General features: G+C 47.4%; 1 protein-coding gene across 5 annotated transcripts in view; it reads left to right on the forward strand.

Moving 5' to 3' along the window:
• Positions 1-1,650: 1,650 nt before the first annotated feature.
• The window catches only part of LOC102404011 (adipocyte plasma membrane associated protein), a 31,286-nt gene continuing 7,290 nt past the window's right edge, over positions 1,651-25,646 (forward strand). For 3 of the 5 annotated variants that reach the window (XM_025264126.3, XM_044927961.2, XM_025264127.3), the window contains exons 1-3: positions 1,651-1,809; positions 9,765-9,881; positions 14,389-14,504. In XM_025264126.3, coding sequence (XP_025119911.3) covers positions 1,718-1,809; positions 9,765-9,881; positions 14,389-14,504 — 325 coding nt within the window. In that variant the 5' untranslated portion in view covers positions 1,651-1,717. Of the gene's footprint in view, positions 1,810-9,764; positions 9,882-14,388; positions 14,505-25,302; positions 25,396-25,646 lie in introns of all 5 variants that reach the window. The other 2 variants (XM_006041709.4, XM_025264125.3) reach the window with 1 other exon arrangement.

The raw sequence follows: 25,646 nt of genomic DNA on the forward strand, positions 1-25,646 counted from the left end.
GAACCTGATCTAACCAACCAGGTGGCCCCATCCCCCCTGCCAGGAACAGGATGGCAGCTATCCTGGAGGATATGGGGTGTGGGGGGTTCTGAGAAGAAACCACAACTAGCACTAACTTAAAAGGTTAGTGCTAATTTAGCTTTCTTACGACACCTAAACAGAAAAACAGGACTAAACTGTGGCGTGCAACACGCGGCTCCGCTTGTGCAGAGCACCAAAACCACTGACCCCTCCAGTGACTCTTCTGGTTACAAACTCTGACCCATCCTTGCCAAGACCATCTATGGTTAACTCCAGCCCAGACCCCTCGGAGACCCTTCCATTACACTGCTGTCCGGAGGAGACTCATGTGTCCTCTGATGCATTTCTTTGCTGAAGCGAGTTCAATAAACCTAAGTTTTTTATTATTTTCTTGTACAGCCATATTCCTGTTTCCAGTTGGCGTGGAATACAAAAAACTCCATTGAGAGTGCCTTAGACACAAAGGTGTCCTGCTTGTGAAATTAGGCGAAGGATTTTCAGCAAATGACATGGGCTGTGAGACAAAAATGGTTTTGGCCAAGTGGAGGTGAAGGAAAGCGGTATCAGAGAGACAAAGAATAATAGGGACCAAGGAAGGGAGGCACAGAATTAGAAACAGCAAGCAATCCTGAGTGTGTGAAACAGGATTCAGGCCGGGAAGGATGCTCCAGACAGGCAGGAAGGGGCTCATCCTGTAGCTGTTAAAACCCATCCCTGGGACAGTGGCCGTCCTGGTGCATCAGCAGAGGAAGATGTTGCCCAGGTGTTAATTATATAACCTGGAACCCTGCAGACCTCGATTCACCAAGAACTCTTCATCTCCTCACCCTGGGTCTTGCAGATTTTTCTCGGGGGCAGTCGAGTGGGGGGGGTCTAACGCCCGCCACCCCCCCCCCAACTCCCCAGCACCCAAAAAGGCCCAGGGAGCACACTGGCCTGGGGACTGCCTTGTGGAGCAGCAGCAAGGAAAGCGATTCTCAGGGCTTCATTCTGAGCGGTCTTTTCTGCAGACGCTGCACAGTAAAAGGACCCGGTTTCCTCAGCCGGAAAAGCCCCGTCCCATTGTCTTTCCCATCCCGTCCATCTTTCGCTCCTTCATTTGCCAAACGCCCCCACGAGCCCGCTGGTTCCCTTCTGCGCAACTGCTTCTCAACACCTCCAAGTGTCTGACTACCGGCTAGAGGCCACTCCCGGGAGGACCTCGTGCAGGCCCGTGGGCAGCCGCGGGCCTCGGCCTGCCCACCGCGCCCGGTAACAGACCCGGCCACACGCTTATAAACTGCCCACCGTCGCTGTGGCCGTCACAAAGACGGGAACGACCAGCCGCCCTTTTCCAGCGCGTCTTTCCCTCAACCCCGCCAGTTCGGAAACGGCCCCGGGATTCCGGTGGGGGGCCGCGTCCCGCCCGCCACCCGTGGGGCCCGCCTCACGGTCAGATCGCACGTGAGGGGCCGGGGCCGCCGGGGGCGAGGACGCGGCAGTCCAGACCCCGGAAGCCGCCATCGCCTCTGGGATGGCGCGGTGGCTAGGACTCGCGGGAAAGAACCTCGCAGCTACCACCTCCCGGGAGGCCGGAAGGGGCGGGGCTTACGTCACTCCCGCGCGCGCCCGAGTGGGGAGGCGGAGCCTCTGTCGTCACTTCCGCGCGCCGGGCGGGAGGTGGTCAGCGCGGGGAGCTGACCGGCGCCTCAGAACCATGACCGAGGCTGACGGGCTGCGGCAGCGCCGGCCCCTGCGGCCGCAGGTGGTCACGGACGACAACCGGACACCGGAGGCCAAGGGCGGCAGGTAGGCCGGGCCTGGAGCGGGGCTGTGCCCCCAAGGCGGCGACAGCAGCTGGCGCCTCATTTAGTCCTCGGCAGCCTTGCTTCGCGGGTGGAAGCGGGCTCTCGCCTCGCGGTGTACCTGAGGCCCTTCGGCCCCGCCGCTGCGTCATTGCCCGGCCCAAAGCCCCCCGGCCTCGGCCCTGCCACACTTTGCCGCAGGGGCGTCCGCGGAGCCGCTTCCGCACCTGCCCTTCTCGGAAAGAGCGGGAAGCAGAAGGGACGTCGTTGGGCAGTTTCTGTGAGGGTCCAGCCTTGCACGTTTTCCCAGTAGGGACGGACATGCATAGGGCTCCGGCGATGTTGGTGCCTGATAAAGGGTATATCAGATCTTCTCTCAACTTCGCTTCTTCTAACCTTCCCGAGTGTAAATATACATTGCTTTGTTAGCTAGAAAGTGAAGCATAAGCCTTTAAAGTTCTGAAAATTCTCCTCTTAACTTTGTGCCCCGAGGGGCATAACTTTAGGTTTTTAAGAACCAAGAGGTCCCACATAGACCCAGGTTCAAAGTTTGGAACTGATTGACTTATATATTGATGGTAATATTGGGATATTTTTTGCCGTGCCATTGGGTGTGGTACATACTGAATGCAGCACAGTTTTTGCTGAGAGAGACTGAATTTATTCCCTGATGCTAATGAAAGGAAGGAGTGTTTGGTCTCTAAAAATCCACTCGGAGAAGATTTTTCACTAGCAAGAGTCCTGGGACCAGTGGAAAGGTTGGGAATACACTCCTCTTTGTGGGGTGACCGGCCATTCTGCTTTGCTCTGGATTCTAGGGTGTGGGACTTTGAATGCTGACCGCGGGCAGACCACGACAAGTCGGTCACCCTTTTGACTTTGGATGTTGTGAGATCATCTGCTGATGACTTAGGAGCCTTCAGAGCAGACAGGCTGGTACTAGCAGTGCTGTGCAACCGTGCCCACTCGTTGCCGCACACTTGTGCCCAGGAGACCAGTGGGCAGCCGGCCTGGGTCTGCTATGAGGCACAGGGCATTGAGCACCCAAGGGCAGTAGTTGGATGGGCCCAACTCTTAGCTGGGCCCTGTAGGCCCCAGGGCAGGGGGCAGAGTTAATTTAATTGTTTTTCAGTTTCTCTGGGATTTCCTCCTTAATGGCAGGGTTACTTTGTGTTCCAAAGTCCTCACCTGTTGCTAGTCTTCCCCTGGGTGCCTTTTGCTCTCTGTTGATTTAAGACATTTTCTTGGCTTTCCTGTGTTTCCCCTTCTCTACTTTGATCCTCTTCTGGGTCTTTGTAAGTCTGTTTCCTGTCACCCACCTTCCTTCCTATGTGTATATTGTAATTCTTTAGCTTTTTCTTATTTTTATCATTCAGTTTTCTAGTTTTCATTTCTTTTATAGTGGTTTCTAGTAGTTCCTCTGATTGTCATCTTGATTACCTTAAAATTTGAGGGTTCAATCTAAGACAAGAAAGTATTGTGTATAATGAGTGAAGGAAAGGAATCTGAAGGAAATAGAAATGTGATGGCTATATAGTAAACTTTAGATGTGCTGAACAGAATAAAGAAAGGGCAATTTACAGAAGCAGGAAATTTGCTTCAGTTTACAGAAGTAGGACAATAGATTTTAGTGGATGGGACACTGAATGATACCTTGCCCAGTCTCCTGGCTTCTGGCATGAGTGGTGGCATTAGCTCTGTTTTACTGGTGAGGCCATTGAAGTCTTTGTGAGTGACATGGTTTTTGTAAAGTTACAGAAGAATGGAGTCGCAAGAGACATGAACACAAATGAAGGACAGAATTGGCTTCTGGACAATGGGAAGTGTATTTTAAAAATCAGGCTTTGGAGATAATGTTCTGTTTCAAAGTTGTTGAGTGTCTGCATCTAAACAGTAATCTTTTTTTGGCCGTGGCATGCAGGATCTTAGTTCCTTGTCCAGGGATTGAACCTGTGCCCCCTGAAGTGGAATTGCAGATTGTTAACCACTGGACCACCAGGGAAGTCCCCAGTGCAGGTTTCTAATGATTGTCATTTGGCATCAGTTTCCCCACAGGTTTAAGAAGTTTATTGACAGAGTGATTGTAACCCAGAAAGGATTCCTTCCCTTTGGGAACATAGTTCTGTCTGAGAGGAGAGAACAACTGTTTAATGTTTATGTGTACTTGTTTAGGAGTGAAGAGTTGAAAAGTTACCAGCTTCTTTTTCAATAAGCTTCCAAAGGGTTTCAGACTAATTAAAAATCTCTCGTAGGTCCATTTTCCTTTTAAGACTGAAGCATAAGGGAGGCAGTGGGGAGAGACAGCTGGGGCTGTCGTAATTCATGAGGTTGTGGGGAGCCAGGATTCCACAGTTTTCTCAGCCCTTCCCCTGGGTGTGTATTTTCAAATTGCTCTTTTACCGTGTTTTCAATTTGGTGTCAGTGCTAAAGCAATGCCTACAGTCTCGGAGCCCTGGTTTAAAGGACTGGAAAGTGAACCAATGCAGGGCGCGGTCACTTGAAAGGACTGGGCCATTGTGCGTTGAGTCTCAGGTTCCAGGGATCACCTCAGCACCCGGGGTTCTGGTCTCGCGTGGATTTGGGCTTGAAATCACAGGTCTGTGTTGATCTCATGGAGCGTGTGGGTGGGGACTTCAGTTTGTTCCTCGGGGCCTTGATGTCTTGTGTGCAGAAGCTATTAGAGGACACCCTTCGCCACATTTTGCCCCAGTAAATCCCATTTAACAGGATTTTGTAAGTTGTGACTGAGCCGTGGGTAGTTGTCAGATTCTGTGCATCCCAGGCATGGCTCTGAGGTGCAGGTGTAGAGATGGCTTCCAGGTGTAGGGGTTGGGGCAAGCAAGCTGACCTCCCGGGTGGCACCTGGGAGGGAGGGGGCTGGCCTTCCGGGGTGTGTCAGCACAGACTGAGGAGAGTAGGATGGGCCTGTGCAGCACTTTGTTGGTGAAGATGGTTTGGATAAATGAAGGGTCCTTCAAATGAGTGGGCGTAGTGCAGGTGTGCAGGGCTTCTCATGTGGCTCAAGTGGTGAAGAATCCACCGGCTAGTGTAGGAGACACAGGCAGGAGATGCAGGCTCGAGCTTTGTGTTGGGAAGATTCCCCTGGAGGAGGAAATGGCAACCCACTCCAATATTCTTGCCTGGAGAATCCTGTGGATAGAGGGGCCTGGCAGGCTACAGTCCCTGAGGTTGCATAGAGTCAGACATGACTTCGCAATGGAGCACAGTTCAGTGTGTGGTCGGGCAGTTACAGAGCAGACGCAGAACTATAGTTGACTCTGAGTTCACAGGAGCCAGCAGTGAGATGGGCCTGCCAAAAAAGTTAATGAACCTTGGGCTACAATAATCGTGCTCCCAGAGCCTGGGTCAGGAGCTCTCTGACCTCACCTCCAGGACCTGTGCACCTGCCGGTTACAGACTCAGTGCCCAGGGTCGCGTGGCTCTCACCTGTGCCTGGAGCTCGTTGAGTCCTGTTGCCTTGGTCGCGTGGCTCTGCCCAGTTGCTTCTCCTGAAATCTCTGTGCAGAGTCCTTGGGCTTCAAACCCTCCCCACCCTCTGCCGATCTGAGGCACTGCTCCTCTCTGTGCTGGTTGCTGCTTGTCTGGCCTTGTCCACCCCAGGCTGCATGGAGGGCAGGCACTTGACTGCTCTGCTCTCGGGGTGGGCTGCCTGCCGCACTTGCGCAGGTGGTCACAGAGTGCTTGTGGACTCCCAGGGGGTGCCGTCTGATGTGGCAGTCACTTGGCCGCATGTAACTAGTTAAATCTAAATTAATTAAAATGAACCAAAATTAAAAACTCACTTCCTTGTTTGTGTTATGTAGCGGGTTTGGGGGTTGCTGAAGCTTGATGAAGGAAACTGATATGGCTGTCAGGTGGCAGCAGCCACCTGAGCTTTGTGGGTGACACTGACAGGTTTGCATGTCGGGCAGTCTCATATGGGAGGGGACGAGAGGGGCTTCTGGGTCAAGGTGAGGGTCAGAGAGCTCCAAGGGCAGGAGTTGGGGTAGGAGTGGAGTTCAGTTCAGTTCAGTCACTCAGTCATGTCTGACTTTTTGCGACCCCATGGACTGTAGCACGCCAGGCTTCCCTGTCCATCACTGACTCCCAGAGCTTGTTCAAACTCATGTCCATCGAGTTGATGATGCCATCCAACCATCTCATCCTCCGTCGTCCCCTTCTCCTCCTGCCTTCAATCTTTCCCAAGGGTCTTTTCCAAGGAGTCAGTTCTTCCCATCAGGTGGCCAAAGTATTGGAGCCTCAGCTACAGCATCAGTCCTTCCAATGAATATTCAGTGGAAGTGGTGAGGCTCTGTTTTATTGAGTGGTAGCCACTGTCTGGATGAAGCACAAACTGGAATCAAGATTCCCAGGAGAAATATCAATAACCTCAGATATGCAGATGACTTCACCCTTATGGCAGAAAGCGAAGAAGCACTAAAGAGCCTCTTGATGAAAATGAAAGAGGAGAGTGAAGAAGTTGGCTTAAAACTCAACATTCAGAAAACTAAGATCATGGCATCTGGTCCCATCACTTCATGGCAAATAGATGGGGAAACAGTGGAAACAGTGACAGACTTTATTTTCTTGGGCTCCAAAATCACTGCAGATGGTGACTGCAGCCATGAAATTAAAAGACACTTGCTCCTTGGAAGAAAAGTTATGACCAATCTAGATAGCATATTAAAAAGCAGACATTATTTTGTCAACAAAGGTCCATCTAGTCAAAGCTATGGTTTTTCCAGTAGTCATGTATGGATGTGAGAGCTGGACTATAAAGAAAGCTGAGTGCCGAAGAATTGATGCTTTTGAACTGTGGTGTTGGAGAAGACTCTTGAGAGTCTCTTGGACTGCAAGGAGATCCAACCAGCCCATCCTAAAGGAGATCAGTCCTGAATATTCATTGGGAGGACTGATGCTGAAGCTGAAACTGCACTACTTTGGCCACCTGATGTGAAGAATTGACTCATTTGAAAAGACCCTGATGCTGGGAAAGATTGAAGGCAGGAAGAGAAGGGGACGACACAGGATGAGATGGTTGTATGGCATCACCGACTCAATGGACATGAGTTTGAGTAAACCCTGGGAGTTGGTGATGAACAGGGAGGCCTGGCGTGCTGCAGTCCATGGGGTCACAAAGAGTCAGACATGACTGAGTGACTGAACTGAACCGAGCCACTGTCTGGGGAGGTTTCACCAAACACATAAAGCAGGCAGGCTCCGAATGGCTAAAAACTTCCGTGTTTGGGCCATTTGTCAAGTTACTGGATATGTAAAGTTGGAGTTGGATGGCCCTGCAGAGCTAGAGTCTCAGCCTGCAGTGAGGAAGTAAACAGCATGGGGCCGAGCTGCCGGTTCTAAAACCTGACCCTGTACGGAGCTTTCCAGTAGGAACTGGCTGGCGGTCAGCCAGGGTGCTGATGGACTTCTTTCCCTGGAGAGGGGTTGGATCAGGTCAGTGGTGTCCAGCCGCACATCAGGAACAACTGGGGCTTGAATCTGCCCGGCAGGTTGGAGTGTGTGGACACGAGGCTTTGCTGGAGTTCTGGTCGCCTTTCTAGCTGCAAGCAGTCACTTTCTATCCAGGCTGGACTTCTCGTTTTCCCCGTCATAGGAAGGGGCAAGCAGGTCTTCAAGCACGCTGCCACAAGCTCTGAATCACATTCCTAAATTCAGATTTTAAAATATACACTATCACATAGAAAAGGAGAGTTAGCACAGAGTCCAAGTTAGACAGGAAGGATCTGTTTTATGTGGAAATGTGTTTGGCAAGGAAAAGGGAAAGGGACACTTTGGCCAGTGTCACCACTTTTGTTGGTGAGTTTGCACAAGGCAGCTTCCCCCAGGGGCTGCAACTCTCTGCTGGGTGGGCGCGGGCTGATTGCATGAGCCCCCTTGGCAGGACGCCGTCCTTCCTCGTGGGCTCTGAGGGACAGTTTGTGCAGTGCCATGTGGCCCGCCCTTTGGGACTCTACTTTTGAAGGAACCACAGGACCACGTCATTCCTTCCCCAAGCCCTTGCAGACACCCTCTGCCTGTGCAGTCGCCGGCTGTGGTCGTCGCACTGACAGATTGGGCACCCAAGGAAGTCCTGAGTGGTGTGTGTCCCAGCCTCTGGACGGGCGGTCACTGACTTGTATTTTGTGGACATCTTTGTGGAGCTGTAATTCGCATATCATCAGTCACCAGTTTAGAATGTTCAATTCAGGGATTTTTAGCTTATTTAGAGAGATTTGCTAAAGGGACAAATCACCATAGTCTAAGTGAAGAACATTCTCATCACCGTTGACATCTTTTTGAGTTGGGGTACATAACGTAAAAGGAACCTCCTTAGAGTGCATACGGTTCAGCAATGTTTACTGTTGGGCAACCACCACTCTTGTCTAGTTTCAAAACTTGTCCTCGTCCCATGAAACTGCTTGTTGCCATTAAGTAACCCCTTCTCATCTCCCCTCCCAAGAAGTGTCCCTTAGTAGGTGAGTGGAAAACTTCTGTGTTGTTGAGTGATGGAAGGCACGACAGGAAGTGCTGCCTTGGGCTTCTTCTGGGGTGAAGCGGGACACGTGGTGCTGAGCACAGGCTCACAGGGGCCACACTGGGTGTTTGTCTTCACCCCAGAATCCCCCAGGAGAGCAGACACGGTCAGCTTGTGCAGCGTGTTTGAAACCTGACTCTGGGCTCCGGGTCCAGGCATCTCCTCCTGTCCTCGGCAGGAGGTGTTAGTGGTGACCCTCGGTTCTGTCCTTCTGGCAGCGGACTGCCCACCCCCGGCCCACACATTTCTGCATTCTCCATTGAAACTGTCTTGTCAAAAAGCAGATGAAACATTGCCCTTAGTTTGTCAGGTGTGAGTCCTAACTTTTTTCAAGTCAGCTTTTTTGGATAGAAAAAGATTTTCCACTTTAGGAGCTCAGGATTTTAATTTGCTCTAAGTTACTCTTCGGAGAAGGCAATGGCACCCCACTCCAGTACTCTTGCCTGGAAAATCCCATGGATGGAGGAGCCTGGTGGGCTGCAGTCCATGGGGTCGCTAAGAGTCGGACACGACTGAGCGACTTCACTTTCACTTTTTACTTTCATGCATTGGAGAAGGAAATGGCAACCCACTCCAGTGTTCTTGCCTGGAGAATCCCAGGGACAGGGGAGCCTGGTGGGCTGCCATCTGTGGGGTTGCATGGAGTCGGACACGACTGAAGCGACTTAGCAGCAGCAGCAGCAAGTTACTCTTGGTTTCAGGTGTTTAGTGAATCTGAACATCCTGATGCAGGCAAAAAGTGATCCCGGCAGTTTATTTCTGAGCCGGAGGCTTCACGTGCTGCCTGGCCCACGAGTGAGTGAGGTCGTTTGTGAGGGTTGTTGGGGGGTGTTTCAGCCCCGGTGGTCATTTGTCCACACACTCTGCTTGAGGTCCCAGGCCACTGCCAGGTCTCCCCATGGCTTTTGAAGAGGTGGTCTGGAGGTGTGGCTTTGCAGGTTCTCCAGTGTCTGGAAATGGTTGGGTTTGGACCTTCAGGATGTTCTGCCTCCGTTTCCTTTGTGGATGTGTCTCTGATCCTTGCTGCTCTGAGCCTCGGTGGTCAGAGGTGGTGACTGAGGGCCACCGTCTTCCTGGTGGACGAGGGTGGCTCCTTCCCACAGCTTCACTCACACCTCTGTCACTTTGTGCTCATTGGTTCTTTGGGTTTACTGGCTTTTAGCATCTGCTGGAGGATCCAGGATACCGCTCATCAGACTATCTGGGAGGTAACTGTTGAGTGTTCCATACCCCAGAAGATTAAAAAAAGAACAAGGGCATGATTGCCATCCTAGCAAACAGTGCTGACCTTTAGTCACCGCCACAGAGGTGGTGCCCTCGAAAGGGGCAGGCCGGGTGGGAGGGCTGCCCCTGCCCAGAGGGCTGAGGGTGCAGCCAGTTGGTCTGAGCCCCGCGGATGCCTTCATGTGCTTTGTGTCTGGCAGCTCCTTTAGCGGCAGAGTGTTCCGAGCCACCTTCCTCATGCTGGCAGCCTTCCTCACCATCCCCCTGCTTGGCGCCCTGGTGCTGCTGGACTCGCCTATAGACCCAGAGCCTCTCAGGTGAGTAGCCGCACAGCTCGGGCAGGGTGGGTGGCGCTGCTCGACAAAATTGGGCTGAGAGCTTCTTGGCTAGTAAATCAACCTGCTCTGCAGGGTGGATTATGCCGAGCAGGAGAGAGTGTGAGCTTGTTAGTGCCTGTGCTCCGTGTTGAATCAGGTGTTACACAACATGTGCCCAGTGTTATGCATGCTGCTCTTTCAAAAACAGAACTGTGCAAACCAACATTAAAACTAGAAAAATCCCAAACAAGAGAAGCTTAAGTGTTAGAGGTGATTAACCTGAATTCATTTGAAGTGTCGAGAGCACAGACACACAAACGAAGGTTAAGTTCAAGTTGCCGTGTTTAAATTTTTTAAGTAGCTGATTTTTAAAAATTATTGATAAGTGCTATTTATTTGGCAGTCACAACTATGTTTCCTGAAGTAAGGATTTACGAGTAGTTGATTTTTAATAAACCTTGTATAATAATTACTGTTCTATTTTTCCTAAATTACCCTTCATCAGTGGGGATATGTAGGTAATGGAGTCCATCATAACTTGAAAAACTAGTGTGCACCTCAGGTCTCGTGAAGGTATTCACATTTGTAGTTACAGCCACGCAGAGCCAGGCTCCTCTTGATGTGATTGTTCATGACGTCAAGGGCTGTGCAGTCTGGTTTCCCCTCAGAGCTGCTCAGGGTGGTGAAGCTGCCTGAAGTTTGCTGTGAGTTCATGTAAAGTTGAAAAGTTCAGATAAGAACCCCGTCTCAGTATAGAGGGAAGCTAACAGGTATAACTGAACGATGTGTTGTTTTGTGAGTGAGAGTTGAGGCTTCATAGTGGGCAGTGGGTTGGGCGTCCTCTCTCTGAAGGTCTCCCTCCTGCCAGCCCCGCTCACTGTGTAGAAGGAGGTGGCTAAACTGGCCTCAAATGCAGACTGCCTGGGCCTTTCTGCTAATCCAGTGTGCCAGGTGGGAGTGAGATTTGTGTCCAAAGCTGGGGGCCAAAACCTGGGCTGGAGAGCTGGCCATGGAGAGTGAGGTGGTGGGGAGCAGGTGGACATACGGCTTCTAAGGGGACCCAAGACCTTTGATCTCAGTAGAGGTCGTTAATCATGCCAAGAGTGGTGAAGAAATTCAGGGGAAAGGTAGTGTGACATCCCGGCAGCCCGGAGAGGAGCCAGGTCGGGAAGGCTTTGAGGCTGTGCAGAACGAGCCTTGTCGGTGGAGTAGATGTGCCTGTTGAGGAGAAACCCATAGAAACCGGCGTGGCTGATGGGTCTCTCCTGGGCTCAGAGTTGGGGAATGGCTGGCTCCCGCTTTGGGGGTGTGGGCCCCCGAAGCCAGAACGAAGGCAGAAGACTGGCAGACAGTGAGAACGGGAATGAACTGAGGTTTGGGGAATAGTACTGGTAACAACAGCAAAAAGGTCTTCTGTGAAACTCTCATCAGAGCAGAAAGAGCAAGGAAAGGGACGGACACTGCCTGGGATGAGTGGTGCAGACTCCATGCTGGCGGCTCAGCTAGGGGGGTGCCTGGGGGCTCTGCCTTCAGGAGACCCAGGAAATCAGCGGACAGACAGACCTGGAGGGCCCAGGACTGGGGGAGACCCTCCCAGGTGGCTGGTTATGCAGATGGTGGCAGCCTTTTAGCGAGCAGAGTCACCAGGGAGGCCGCCAGGCTTGGCCAGACCCTGCTGTGCACAGCAGCCTTCTTTTCCTCGTTAGGAAGAGCTGGGGCTGGTGGACACGACACCTGTGATGTCCTGATTCCTGGAGGGTGTTGCCCAGCGTCTGTTGGGACAAATGGGTTCCCAGAGGTGGGATCACAGTGGTGTCGTGTCATCAGGCGTGGATGACGTGGGCTCAGGAATATCCGCTTGGTGGATATTCCCTCCTTACCACAGGGGAGTGTCCACCTGTGGAGCCAGAGAGTTGGGATTGGGGGCGGCGGGGGGGGGGGGGCACTTCACGGGTTTCCTGAGCATCTGTGAGGAGCCTGGGCTGTCTCCCTGCCTGAGGGTCGGGGGCATGGGCCACCGTCCTGCTCCTTCCCCCGCAGGTCTCTCGTGGGCCTTGCCCAAGTTTTATTTCTGTGTGTTTCTGTTGCCCCTCACATCCCTGACTACCCATAGCACTTTGTTGCTGCTTTTTATTTATTATCTTTGAGTTTTACAGTTTTACCCTGTTAATAAAATGCAAATTTTTGACAGTTAACAGTAATAGCTTTCAGTTGCTAGAAGAGTTACTGTCCCTGTTGGTTTTTAAAATCATAGGCACACAGGAAGCTTGGGGCTGGTGCGCTGGAATGACCCAGAGGCATGGTATGGGGAGGGAGGAGGGAGGGGGGTTCAGGATTAGGAACACGTGTACACCCGTGGCGGATTCATGTTGATGTATGGCAAAACCAATACAATATTGTAAAGTTAAAAAAAAAAAAACAAAAAAAATAAAATCATAGGCACAAAATCTCTTCTCTACAACACTATTGTGTCTTTTATGTTAAATTTTACAGTAACTGAAATATGGTTTAAATATGACAGAAACGGTCCTGTCTTTTCATGAAAACTCATGTTTCTGTTCCTTTCTGGATGGAAACCCAGTCCTTCCCCAGAGTGGGGGGTGGAGGCTGCAGTGACCGCTGCTGAGTCGAGGCCACTGGCCATGTCCTGGCCCCATGCTTGTGAGACATACTCACAGCTGGTGGGGACATTTTTATCAGTTTGATTTCAGAAGAAAGATTAAAGAATGACCCTAATCAGATAGAAAGAACCATGGGGAGAAACAGGAGAAAACCGGAAACTGAGCGTAGGCGGTGACTGAGTTTAGGAGAGTCAGCAGGAGTGAGCGCCTGTGCTGCCGTCCCTGGTGCCTTTCTTCTGCGCCGCTGCATTTTCTCCTGTGTTTTTCCGTCTCCCCTTGGGGGCAGGGACAGTGCACCACCCTGACTAGTTTGATGCTGCAGCCCTTCGAGGCCTTCCTGAGTGCAGGGAATCTGGCAGCGCCCACGGGGACAGCGGGGAGGCTGGGACTCGGGGAGCCCCCCGCCCCTGCTCCGTGTGCTTGTCCGTTGTCGTCTGCACACGTCCCTGCCCCTCCGGAGGTGTGACCTTCCTGCATAGAGCTTGAACCCAAGTGTGTTGCAGGTCCCAGTCCTACTCTCCCCCTCTGGAAATAAAGCTCTTTAGTGGAACCACGAGTGTGCTTTTGAAGAGCAGTTAGGAAGCTGTATTTGTGAGACAGGGCCAAGGGTGGAGGGGAAGGTTTAGTTCCAGGGGAGTTGTGCTGAGCCCTGAGTAGGGGCGGCAGCAAGTAAAGAGCTTTGTTTGGAGGGGGTGGGGATGGAGAGCTCCCAGACCGCCAGCCCCACCCTCCCCTTGGTTCTCCTCCTGGGTGGGTGGGGCGGGCGCAGTGGGGGGGAGGGGTGACGTGTGGGAACTCTCTCCCCTGCTCCCTCCCTCCCTGGGAGCCTCCTGGGGGCTGGAGTTCAGGATACAGTAGTGAGAACCCAGCAAGTCAGTGAGAACCCAGCAAGTTGGGGGCACAGGCAGCTGACAGAGGAGTGAGGAGTTGACGATGCAAACACAGTGGTGTGGGGTCTGGGCTTCTGGGGGCAGCGCTGAGTGTTACATTACGTGGTCAGAGCAGGCTTCACTGAGGAGGTGATGGGAAGAGGCAGCGGGTTTAAAATGGGAGATGCCCAGGGCCCTTGGTGACCGGCTGGGAGAGCAGTGCGAGGGGAGGCTGTGGCTGGACTGTTGGGCAAGGAGTTCGTGGGAGACTTTGGCTCTGGGGAGAGGGCCCGTTTGCAGGTATTGAGGGGTGGACGCCCTTGATCTGTGTCTCACACAGTGCAGGTGGGCTGCTGGATCACAAGCAGACTTGGGGGACGAGGGAGGAAGCGGGGAGGGAAGATGGTGGCGTGGCCCTGGATGGCAACAGTTGCTGACGGTTTGGGAGAAGCAGCGTGTTTGCCTGTTGATGGAGGAGATGGGAGAGCTCCTGGGCACTTCTGTGTGAGCCTGGGGCGGGGGTGGGGGTCCAGGCCACAGGGGGGTTGCGCCTGTGTGGGCGCAGGGGGGTGGCCCCAGGCCCAGCTGTCTTCTGTCCTCTCCATGGAGCAGGAAGCAAGGCCGTCCCTGTGAAACGTCCACTCCGCTCTCTCTGTCTCGGTTGGGCCTGGATGGCCGGGCAGCCAGTGGCAGAATAAATGCCGGGCTCTGTGAGCTGGAGGGTGAAGCTTGTTGGATGGGTTGGGGAGGCCCGGCGCCCTGGGCCTCAGGTGACAGGAGAGTGTTTTTGCATCAGCCACATTGACGCCTTCAGTTTTCTTCTGTGCTGTGACCTTTCTTGATATCCTGGGAGGTTTTTTCTTTTAACTAGTGCTTCTGGCAACTAAGGATATTATTGAAATGTGTGCCCTTTGTCAAAGAATGGGGAATTATGCATGTAGGTCCTTGCAGATCTTCAGTAAATACTTTCTTCATATATTTTTATAGACAAATCCCTATAATTGCATTATTTTACAGCTTCAAAGAACCCCCTCTCTTCCTTGGTGTGCTGCAACCAAATACGAAGTTACAACAGGCGGAAAGGCTATTTGAAAATCAGCTTGTTGGGCCAGAGTCCATAGCAAATATTGGGGGTAAGTAGACCCCTGGGACTTGGCGCTGTCTGCCGCCTGAGCGGGGTTCTGTGGGGACAGTGCCAAGGGGAGTCCTGGGCAGCCTTCTTGGCTGTGATTGTGCCTGTTTGTCTAGCAGATGCCGAGGGAGCCTCTCGCCTCTCTGAGTTGCAGGCTGTTTTAGTGCTGGGTGATTTTGAGTTCCTGTCTGACAAGCTGTATTCTGCTCAAACTGTTGGACCCTTTGAAATGAAAGGAGAAAGGAAAAACGTGAACACTGGTGTTTTAGCTCATTTGTCACAATTGGGTAGGTGTTACTTGATGTAGCACAGGTTGTCTTTGTGTAGATTTCATTTTTGACAAGAACAGGAACCGTTCTCAGTATTTCCACTTTTTTTAACCGTCACCTTGGCAGGTACATTTAAGGGTAACCATCTGCTTTAGACTTGCCCGAACCTCCAGACTAGAACAGGGTCTGTTTCTAATTCTTGAGTCTGTAGAAACCTGGAACAAGCCTTTCCTGTCTGTTAGAATTTAGCTTAGAAGTCAAAAGATACGGTTAGTGAAGAGGTTGGCGAGGATTGAGACGTGAGGATTTCCTGCAACTTGTTACCTGAGCTTGCTGGCCGTCACCCCAGAGCGTGGTGGAACGGCCATGGGTGGCTGCCATGCTTCCGTTTCCTTCTGAAGGCCTGTCAGGCCCGCGCCCCCACCTCCGAAGCTGTGAACCAGCCTGCCTTTCCCAGCCTTGCTCTTTGGCTGGCCTGAGGACTGGGTGTTTCTGTAGTTGGTTGTTGCTTTTGTCTGGCAGTCAGAATTGCTCAAGAGAGATGGGCATTTTGTGATTGAGCTTTGTGTTTCTCTTAAAAAGACATTGATGTTTATTAATTTCAAAAATTTTGTGGTTTTGGTTAAGAAATCTAGTACTGACATTTAAACTTGGAATTTTGAGGCGTCCCAGTGATTCCCCCCACCTCATATCTCCCAGAGGATGCTTTTTTTTTTGTCTTTTCCACTGGGCCTGATGCCTTATCTTGCTCTGTCATCATATCTCCTTTTCTCTCTTTTCTCTGCTTGTGCTTTGGTGACATTTCTGGTTATCCCCTGCAGGTGTGAACTGCATGAGGGCACCTGGACTCACTGCTGCTGACAGTGGAGAGAGGCACTCACCTCGGGAGGTGCCAGGAGAGGAGTCACCAATGAACATCATTTAGACTTTACTTTTTAGAGCAATTTTGGAGTCACAGCAACATGGAGGGGAAGATACAGAGATTTACCATATATCCTCCATCCCCTACTTGTCGCATTATTAACATCTCCCCCAAGATGGTACATTTATTGAGAGTACAGTTGACAACTCCTCATTGTCAGATCATCATCACCGGCGTCCATAGTTTGCGTCAGGGTTTACTCTTGGTGTGTATGTTCTATGGGTTTGGACAAATGTTTAATGACATGTATCTATCATCAGATGATCATACAGAGAATTTTTACTGGCCCTTGAAATCTGCTGTGTTCAGCCTCTTCGTCCCACTCTGCCCCCAAGCCTCTGGCAACCACTGATCTGTTTCTTGTTTCCACAGTTTTGCCTTTCCCAAATGTTTTAGAGTTAGAATCATACATCAGGTAGTCTTTTCAAATTGACTTCTTTCACTTACTGTTATGCATTTTACGCTTCTACCCACTCCAGTATTCTTGGGCTTCCTTGGTGGCTCAGATGGTAAAGAATCTGGTTGCAATGTGGGAGACCTGGGTTGGGAAGGTCCCTGGAGAAGGGAAAGCTACTACTTCAGTGTTCTTGCCTGGAGAATCTCCAAGGACAGAGGAGCCTGGTGGGCTACAGTCCATGGGGGTTGCAGAGTCAGACACGACTGAGTGACTTTCACATTCACAAGTCTTTTTATAGCTTTATAGCTCATTCCTTTTTATTAATGAATAATATTCCGTTGCCTGGATGTATCATAGTTCATTTTTCCATTCACCTTGTTTAGTTTTATAAGTTGCCAAACTGTCTTCAGAAGTGGCACTCCCCGCAGTCATGAGTGGGAGCTCTTGTAGCTCCATACCCCTGGTGTTTGGTACTGTCAGTGTTCCAAATTTTGGCCATTTTAATAGGTGAGAAGTGGTGTCTCATGGCTATTTTAATTTGTAGTTCCCTGATGTATATGATGTGGAACATCATTTCGTGTGTTTGTTTTCCACCATAGTAGATCTTCTGTGGTGAGGTGTCTTAAGTCTTTGGCATATTTTTAAAATTGGATTGTTCATTTTCTTATTGTTGAGTTTAAATAATTTTTTGTATATTTTGCATGTAAGGCCTTTATCAGATGCATTGTTTGCAGATATTTTGTTCCAGTCTGTGGCTTGTCTTCCCATTCTCTAGACAGTGTCTTTCTCAGAGCAGAAGTTTTTAAGTTTTAATGAAGCCCAGCTTATCAGTTCTATCTTTTTTTTTTTTTTTTTTTTTTCTCACTCTCATCACTTTTATTCATCACAGTTTGGGAAGTCTAACCATGGCAATCAGAGAAGAAAAAGAATCCAAATTGGAAGAGAATGAGTAAAACTACCACAGTTTGCAGATAACATGATGCTATACACAGAAAACCCTAAGGACACTATCAGAAAACTATTAGAGTTCATTGATGAATTTGGCAAACTAGTTGAATACAAAATTAATATACATAATTTAGTTGTAGTACTTTATACAAACAATGAAATATCATAAATTGAAATTAAAAAAATAAATCCATTTACCATACCATCAAAAAAGTAGTAGTAGATACTATAATTGGACTGGATTGCTCAAGTAGCTTTTCCAAACTCATATCATATATATCATATATATATGATATATATGATACGCTCATCTCACATGCTAGCAAAGTAAAGCTCACAATTCTCCAAGGCAGGTTTCAATAGTACATGAACTGTGAACTTCCAGATGTTCAAGCTGTATTTATTTATTTATTTTTTAAAAAATTTTATTTTATTTTTAAACTTTACAAAATTGTATTAGTTTTGCCAAATATCGAAATGAATCCGCCACAGGTATACATGTGTTCCCCATCCTGAACCCTCCTCCCTCCTCCCTCCCCATACCATCCCTCTGGGTCGTCCCAGTGCACCAGCCCCAAGCATCCAGTATCGTGCATATGGATCATATCTTTGATGTTGTATTTAAAATGTCATCACCATACGCAAAGTCAGCTAAGTTTTCTCCTTTTCTATCTTCTAGGAGTTTTGTAGTTTTTTGTTTTATGTTTAGGTCTGAAGTCCATTTTGAGTTAATTTTTGTGAAGGGTGTAGGGTCTGTGTCTAGGTTCATCTTTTTGCACGTGGATGTCTAGTTGTTTCAGCAAGATTTGTTGAAGAGACCGTCTATACCTCATTGTGTTACCCTTGCTCTTCTGTTAGAGATGAGTTGTGGGTCTACTGCTGGGCTCTGTGTTCTGTTCCATTGATCTGTTTTTCTGTTCTTTTGCTGTTACCACATTGGCTTCGTTATTGTAGCTTTATAGTAAGTTTTTTTTTTAAGTCTTTATTGAATATTGCTTCTGTTTTGTTTTTTTTTTTTTTGGCCGAGAGGCATCCCTGAACAGGGACCGAACCCGTGACCCCTGCATTGGAAGGTGAAGTCTTAACCACTGTACTGTCAGGGAAGTCCCTATAGTAAGTCTTAAAGTCAAGTAGTGTCCATCCTCCAAGTTTGTTCTTTTTCAGAATTGTGTTGGCTCTTCTAGATGTTTGCTTCTTTGTGTAAGCGTTAGGATCATTTTGTAGATTATCTACAAAATAGCTGCTGGGATCGCTCTGAATCTAGAGCTCAGGTTGAGAAGAACTGACCTATTGACAATGTTGTATCTTTTAATCCATGAACATGGACTATCTCTCCCTTTATTAAGTTCTTTGATTTCTGTTATCTGAATTTCACGGTTTTTCTTATCTAGATTGTGTATATGTTTCATTATATTTAGACCTAAATATTTCATTCTTTTTGGAGGGTAGTGAAACACCTGATACTCTGATTTTAATTTCGGATTTCACTTGTTCATTGTTGGTGTATAGGAAGCTGATTGACTTTAGTATATTATCTTTGTATCCTGTAGCCTTCCTATAATTGCTTATTAGTTTCCAAGATTTAACTGTTCTTGATTCTTTGGGATTTTCTACATAGACTGTTGTGTCATCTACAAATGAAGATAGTTTTATTTATACCTCTTATATCCTTTTCTGGTCTTACTGCATTTGCTAGAACTTTCAGCTGATTGTAAAGAAGTGATGAAAGGGGACATCCTTGCTTTGTTCCTGATTTTAGTGAGAAAGCTTCTAGTTTTCACCATTAAGTATGATGTTAACTGTAGGTTTTTTCGTAGATATTCTTTATCAAGTTGAGGAAGTTCCCCTCTGTTCCTAATTTGCTAAAGGTTTTTATCATGAAATGGGTGTTGGATTTTTGTCAATACTTTTTCTGCATCTGTTGATAAGTTCATGTAATTTTCCTTTAGTCTTTTAATATTATGGGTTGCTTAACTGATTTTCAGATGCTACACGAGCCTTACATACTTGGGATAAATCCCATTTGGTTGGGGTGTATAATTCCTTTTATACATTTTGGATTTGATTTGCTAATATTCTATTGAGAATTTTCACATCTTTGTACTTGAGAGGTATTGGTGTGTAGTTTTCTTGAAATGACTTTATCTGGTTTTGGTATTAAAGTGATGCTGGCTTCATGGAAAGAGTTAAGAAGTATTCCTCTCCTTCTGTTTTCTGGAAGAGATTATAGAAAGTTGGTACCATTTCTTCCTTCCTAAATGTTTGGTAGAATTCATCAGTGAACCCATCTCAGCCTGGTGCTGTTTTGGAAGGTTATTAACTATTGAGTCATTTTTTCAATAGATACAGATCAGATCAGTCGCTGAGTTGTGTCTGACTCTTTGCGACCCCGTGAATCGCAGCACGCCAGGCCTCCCTGTCCATCACCAACTCCCGGAGTTCACTCAGACTCACCTCCATCGAGTCAGCGATGCCATCCAGCCATCTCATCCTCTGTCGTCCCCTTCTCCTCCTGCCCCCAATCCCTCCCAGCATCAGAGTCTTTTCCAATGAGTCAACTCTTCGCATGAGGTGGCCAAAGTACTGGAGTTTCAGCTTTAGCATCATTCCTTCCAAAGAAATCCCAGGGCTGATCTCCTTCAGAATGGACTGGTTGGATCTCCTTGCAGTCCAAGGGACTCTCAAGAGTCTTCTCCAACACCACACTTCAAAAGCATCAATTCTTGGGTGCTCAGCCTTCTTCACAGTCCAACTCTCACATCCATACATGACCACAGGAAAAACCATAGCCTTGACTAGATGAACCTTTGTTGGCAAAGTAATGTCTCTGCTTTTGAATATGCTATCTAGGTTGCTCATAACTTTCCTTCCAAGGAGTAAGCATCTTTTAATTTCAGGGCTGCGGTCACCATCTGTAGTGATTTTGGAGCCCAGAAAAATAAAGTCTGACACTGTTTCCCCATCTATTTCCCATGAAGTGGTGGGACCGGATGCCATGATCTTCGTTTTCTGAATGTTGAGCTTTAAGCCAACTTTTTCACTCTCCACTTTCACTTTCATCAAGGGGCTTTTGAGTTCCTCTTCACTTTCTGCCATACGGGTGGTGTCATCTGCATATCTGAGGTTATTGATATTTCTCCCGGCAATCTTGATTCCAGCTTGTGTTTCTCACAGTCCAGCGTTTCTCATGATGTACTCTGCATAGAAGTTAAATAAACAGGATGACAATATACAGCCTTGACGAACTCCTTTTCCTATTTGGAACCAGTCTGTTGTTCCATGTCCAGTTCTAACTGTTGCTTCCTGACCTGCATACCAATTTCTCAAGAGGCAGATCAGGTGGTCTGGTATTCCCATCTCTTTCAGAATTTTCCACAGTTGATTGTGATCCACACAGTCAAAGCTTTGGCATAGTCAATAAAGCAGAAATAGATGTTTTTCTGGAACTCTCTTGCTTTTTCCATGATCCAGCAGATGTTGGCAATTTAATCTCTGGTTCCTCTGCATTTTCTAAAACCAGCTTGAACATCAGGAAGTTCACGGTTCACATATTGCTGAAGCCTGGCTTGGAGAATTTTGAGCATTACTTTACTAGCGTGTGAGATGAGTGCAATTGTGCGGTAGTTTGAGCATTCTTTGGCATTGCCTTTCTTTGGGATTGGAATGAAAACTGACCTTTTCCAGTCCTGTGGCCACTGCTGAGTTTTCCAAATTTGCTGGCATATTGCGTGCAGCACTTTCACAGCATCATCTTTCAGGATTTGGAATAGCTCAACTGGAATTCCATCACCTCCACTAGCTTTGTTCATAGTGATGCTTTCTAAGGCCCACTTGACTTCACTTTCCAGGAAGTCTGGCTCTAGGCCAGTGATCACACCATCGTGATTATCTGGGTTGTGAAGATCTTTTTTGTACAGTTCTTCTGTGTATTCTTGCCATCTCTTCTTAATATCTTCTGCTTCTGTTAGTTCCATACCATTTCTGTCCTTTATCGAGTTCATCTTTGCATGAAATGTTCCTTTGGTATCTCTGATTTTCTTGAAGAGATCCCTAGTCTTTCCCATTCTGTTGTTTTCCTCTATTTCTTTGCATTGGTCGCTGAGGAAGGCTTTCTTATCTCTTCTTGCTATTCTTTGGAACTCTGCATTCATATGTTTATATCTTTCCTATTCTCCTTTGCTTTTCGCTTCTATTCTTTTCACAGCTATTTGTAAGGCCTCCCCAGACAGCCATTTTGCTTTTTTGCATTTCTTTTGCATGGGAATGGTCTTGATCCCTGTCTCCTGTACAGTGTCATGAACCTCATTCCATAGTTCATCAGGCACTCTTTCAGATCTAGGCCCTTGAATCTATTTCTCACTTCCACTGTACAATCATAAGGGATTTGATTTAGGTCATACCTGAATGGTCTAGTGGTTTTCCTTACTTTCTTCAAATTAAGTCTGAATTTGGCAAGAAGGAGTTCATGGTCTGAGTCACAGTCAGCTCCTGGTCTTGTTTTTGCTGACTATATAGAGCTTCTTCATCTTTGGCTGCAAAGAATGTAATCAATCTGATTTCAGTGTTGACCATCTGATGATATCCATGTATAGAGTCTTCTCTTGCGTTGTTGGAAGAGGGTGTTTGTTATGACCGGTGCATTTTCTTGGCAAAACTCTATTAGTCTTTGCCCTGCTTCATTCCGTATTCCAAGGCCAAATTTGCCTGTTACTCCAGGTGTTTCTTGACTTCCTACTTTTGCATTCCAGTCCCCTATAATGAAAAGCACATCTTTTTTGGGTGTTAGTTCTAAAAGGTCTTGTAGGTCTTCATAGAACTGTTCAACTTCAGCTTCTTCAGTGTTACTGGTTGGGGCATAGACTTGGATTACTGTGATATTGAATGGTTTGCCTTGGAAGCAAACAGAGATCATTCTGTCGTTTTTGAGATTGCATCCAAGTACTGCATTTCGGACTCTTTTGTTGACCATGATGGCTACTCCATTTCTTCTGAGGGATTCCTGCCCTCAGTAGTAGATATAATGGTCATACCCCTCGTCCAAGGTAAGGAGCAATGGCTGCGCTTTGCTGGAGCAGCCGTGAAGAGATACCCCACGCCCAAGGTAAGAGAAACCCAAGTAAGACTGTAGGTGTTGCAAGAGGGCATCAGAGGGCAAACACACTGAAACCATACTCACAGAAAACTAGTCAATCTAGTCACACCAGGACCACAGCCTTGTCTAACTCAATGAAACTAAGCCATGCCCGTGGGGCAACCGAAGACAGGCGGGTCATGGTGGAGAGATTTGACAGAATGTGGTCCACTGGAGAAGGGAATGGCAAACCACTTCAGTATTCTTGCCTTGAGAACCCCATGAACAGTATGAAAAGGCAAAATGATAGGCTACTGAAAGAGGAACTCCCCAGGTCAGTAGGTGCCCAATATGCTACTGGAGATCAGTGGAGAAATAACTCCAGAAAGAATGAAGGGATGGAGCCAAAGCAAAAACAATACCCAGCTGTGGATGTGACTGGTGATAGAAGCAAGGTCCGATGCTGTAAAGAGCAATATTGCATAGGAACCTGGAATGTCAGGTCCATGAATCAAGGCAAATTGGAAGTGGTCAAATAGGAGTTGACAAGAGTGAATGTCGACATTCTAGGAATCAGTGAACTTAAATGCACTGGAATGGGTGAATTTAACTCAGATGACCATTATATCAATAGATACAGACCGATTCAAATTGTCTCTTGTGTGAGTTTTGGCAGATTGTGTCTTGCAAGGAATCGGACTGTTCCATCTACATTATCAAATTTGTGGACTTAGAGTTGTTCATAGTGTTTCTCTAGTATCCTCTTAATGCCCAGGGGGTCTTTCGTTTCTGATATTGGTAATTTCTATCTTTGTTAGCTTAGCTAAAGGATTATTTATTTGATTAATTTTTTCAAAGAACCAACTTTTGATTTTGTTGATTTTTCTTTATTGATTTCCTATTTCAATTTCGTTGATATCTGCTCTAAATTTTATTCTTTCCTTTGCTTACCTTGGGTTTCCTTTGTTCTTCTTTTTCTAGTTTCCAAAAATGGAAGCTTAGATGACTGATTTTAGGTCTCTTTCTTTTCTAATATGTGTCTTTGATGCTTTAACTTTCTAAGCACTGTTTTCTCTGCCTCCAGGAAATTTTTGATAAGTTGCGTTTTCATTTTAACTTAGTTCAAATGTTTTGTAATTCCTCTTGAGATTTCTTCTTTGACCTATGTATTAGTTAGAAGTGTATGCTGTTTAATCTCCAAGTATTTTGGGATTTTCAGCTCTTTCTTTTAGTGATTTCCAGTTTAATTTCATGTTCGTGTGAGAGCAGACATTATATCATTTCTGTTCTTTTAAACTTATTAAGGCATATATTATGGCCCAAAATGTGGTCTGTCTTAGTGAATGTTTAATGTGAACTCAAGAAAAAAATATATTTTGCTGTTTGTTGGATGAGGTGTTGAAGGGTGTCAGTTATATCCAGTTAATCAATGGTGCTGTTGAGTTCAACTGTGTCTTTATTGATTTTCTTATTTATTTATTGTTTTTGGCTGCACTGGGTTTTCGTCTAGTTGTGGCGAGTGGGGGCTATGTTTTGCTGCAGTGCACGGGCTTCTCATTGTGGTGGCTTCTCTTGTGGAGCACTGGCTATACGCGAATGGGCTTCAGTTAGGGTTGATTTTTTGTTGGCAGGATCTGTCCATTTATATATTTATTTATTTATTTAGACATATAGTTGATTTACAGTGTTGTGTTAATTTCCACTATACATTAAAGTGACTCAATTTTACGTATATGTACATTCTTTTCCGTTTTATTTTTCATTATGGTTTACCCCAGGAGGTTGCATCCAGCTCCCTGTTTTCTGACTGTGCTGTGCAGTTGGATCTTGCTGCCCATCAGGGTCTTTCCGTTTCTGAGGGAGGGATGCTGGGGTCTTCTCCTCTAATCCTGGATTCCTGGGCTTCCTTGCAGTTGTATCAGTTTTGCCTCATGTATTTTGACAATTATTATCAGGCGCATACATGTTAAGGACTGTTGTGTCTTCTCTACAGTTGACCTTTGTTGTTACCTGATGGTCTTCTTTATCCCTGATCATGTTCCTAGCCCCGCAGCTTTCTTTTAATTAGTGGTAGTGTGGTGTATTTTTCTTCACCCCTTCATTTTTCATCTCTATGTGTCTGTATATTTAAAGGGAGCTTCTTACAGACTGCATTTCGTTGTGTCTTGTTTTCTAATACACTCAATGACAATCTCTGTCTTTTAATTGAGGTTTTTATGCCATTAATGTCTAAAATGATAATTGATATACAGTTGACCCTTTAACAACTCAGGTTCACTTAAACATGGATTTTTTTCCATTGAACACATTCTGCAGCACTGCTGCATCCACAGTTGCTTAAATCTGTGGGTCTGGAATCTTGCGATGCAGAACCTCGTAGATTCAGGACCTTGAGGATGTGAGGGCTGACCATAAAGTTATCCACAGATGTTTGACTGTGCAGAGGGTTGACGCCCCCTAACCCCCAGTTGTTCAAGGGTCAGTTGTTGGATTACTCTCTCGCATGTTTGCTACTGTTTTCTATTCATTGCTTATGTTATTTTCTTCCTTATTTTCTCATCCGCTTTGGGAGTTCAGTAGTTCAGTTGAGCATCTTATATGATTCTCTTTTCTGTCCATTCTTTGCCTATCAGTTATACTTATTTTAAATACTTTTTTTAGTGGCTCCCCTAGAGTTTGCAATATTTACATTTAAAAATATGGAGCATTTCATGAATTTGCACATCACTGCAAGTTCTGCATGGTTCTGGTTCTAGTATATGTGCTGCTGAAGCGAGCACTTGATTTTACACCCAGGGTCCTTCCCATCAGTTGTTTCCCTTTGGTTGGATAGTCACCTTCAGCAATTAGACACTGCCTTGAGGCAGATGTGAACAGACCCAAGTGCTGAGCATCAGCCCGAGGGTTCCTGCTTCTTTGTGGGTAGAAAATCCTGTTTTTATCTCTGACTGGTGTCTGCTGTGCCTTTGCTCCAGCCTCAGGGTCACTCCCATGCTGGTTCCAAGGCCCCTATGGCATTATCGCTGCACTTGTTAAGGCTTTTGGCCCCAGACACCACTTGCTTTCATTTTCAAAACTGCCGTTTCCTCTCTGGAAACAGCACAGACTGGCCACCTCTGTTGCAGGTGGTGGTGAGAGCATAGTTCTTAGGCTAACCTCGTAACACCCTTATTCCTTCCTGTCTTTGAACAGATGTGATGTTCACGGGTACAGCAGATGGCCGAGTTGTAAAACTTGAAAATGGTGAAGTAGAGACCATTGCTCGATTTGGCTCAGGCCCGTGCAGTAAGTTTTGGTGACCGCCTTTGTGTCTCTTCCAGGCACCCAAGGAAGGTGCTGAGAGGAAGCTCTTCGGAAGAGGAGAGCCCCGCTGTCCAGCTTAGGCCTCCTGTGGTCATACTTTCCCTCCAGGCCCCTCACACCCCTCACCTCAGCACATGCCCCAGAGCTGCTGTGTTTGAGGTGCTAGGCTTTGTTCCTCAGGTGCCGAAGTGCATTCCCGCACTAGCCTACCATGGACCTCAGCCCTTCATCCA

This window comes from Bubalus bubalis, chromosome 14 (genome assembly GCF_019923935.1).
Source record: "Bubalus bubalis isolate 160015118507 breed Murrah chromosome 14, NDDB_SH_1, whole genome shotgun sequence".
Classification (NCBI taxonomy): Eukaryota; Metazoa; Chordata; class Mammalia; order Artiodactyla; family Bovidae; genus Bubalus; species Bubalus bubalis.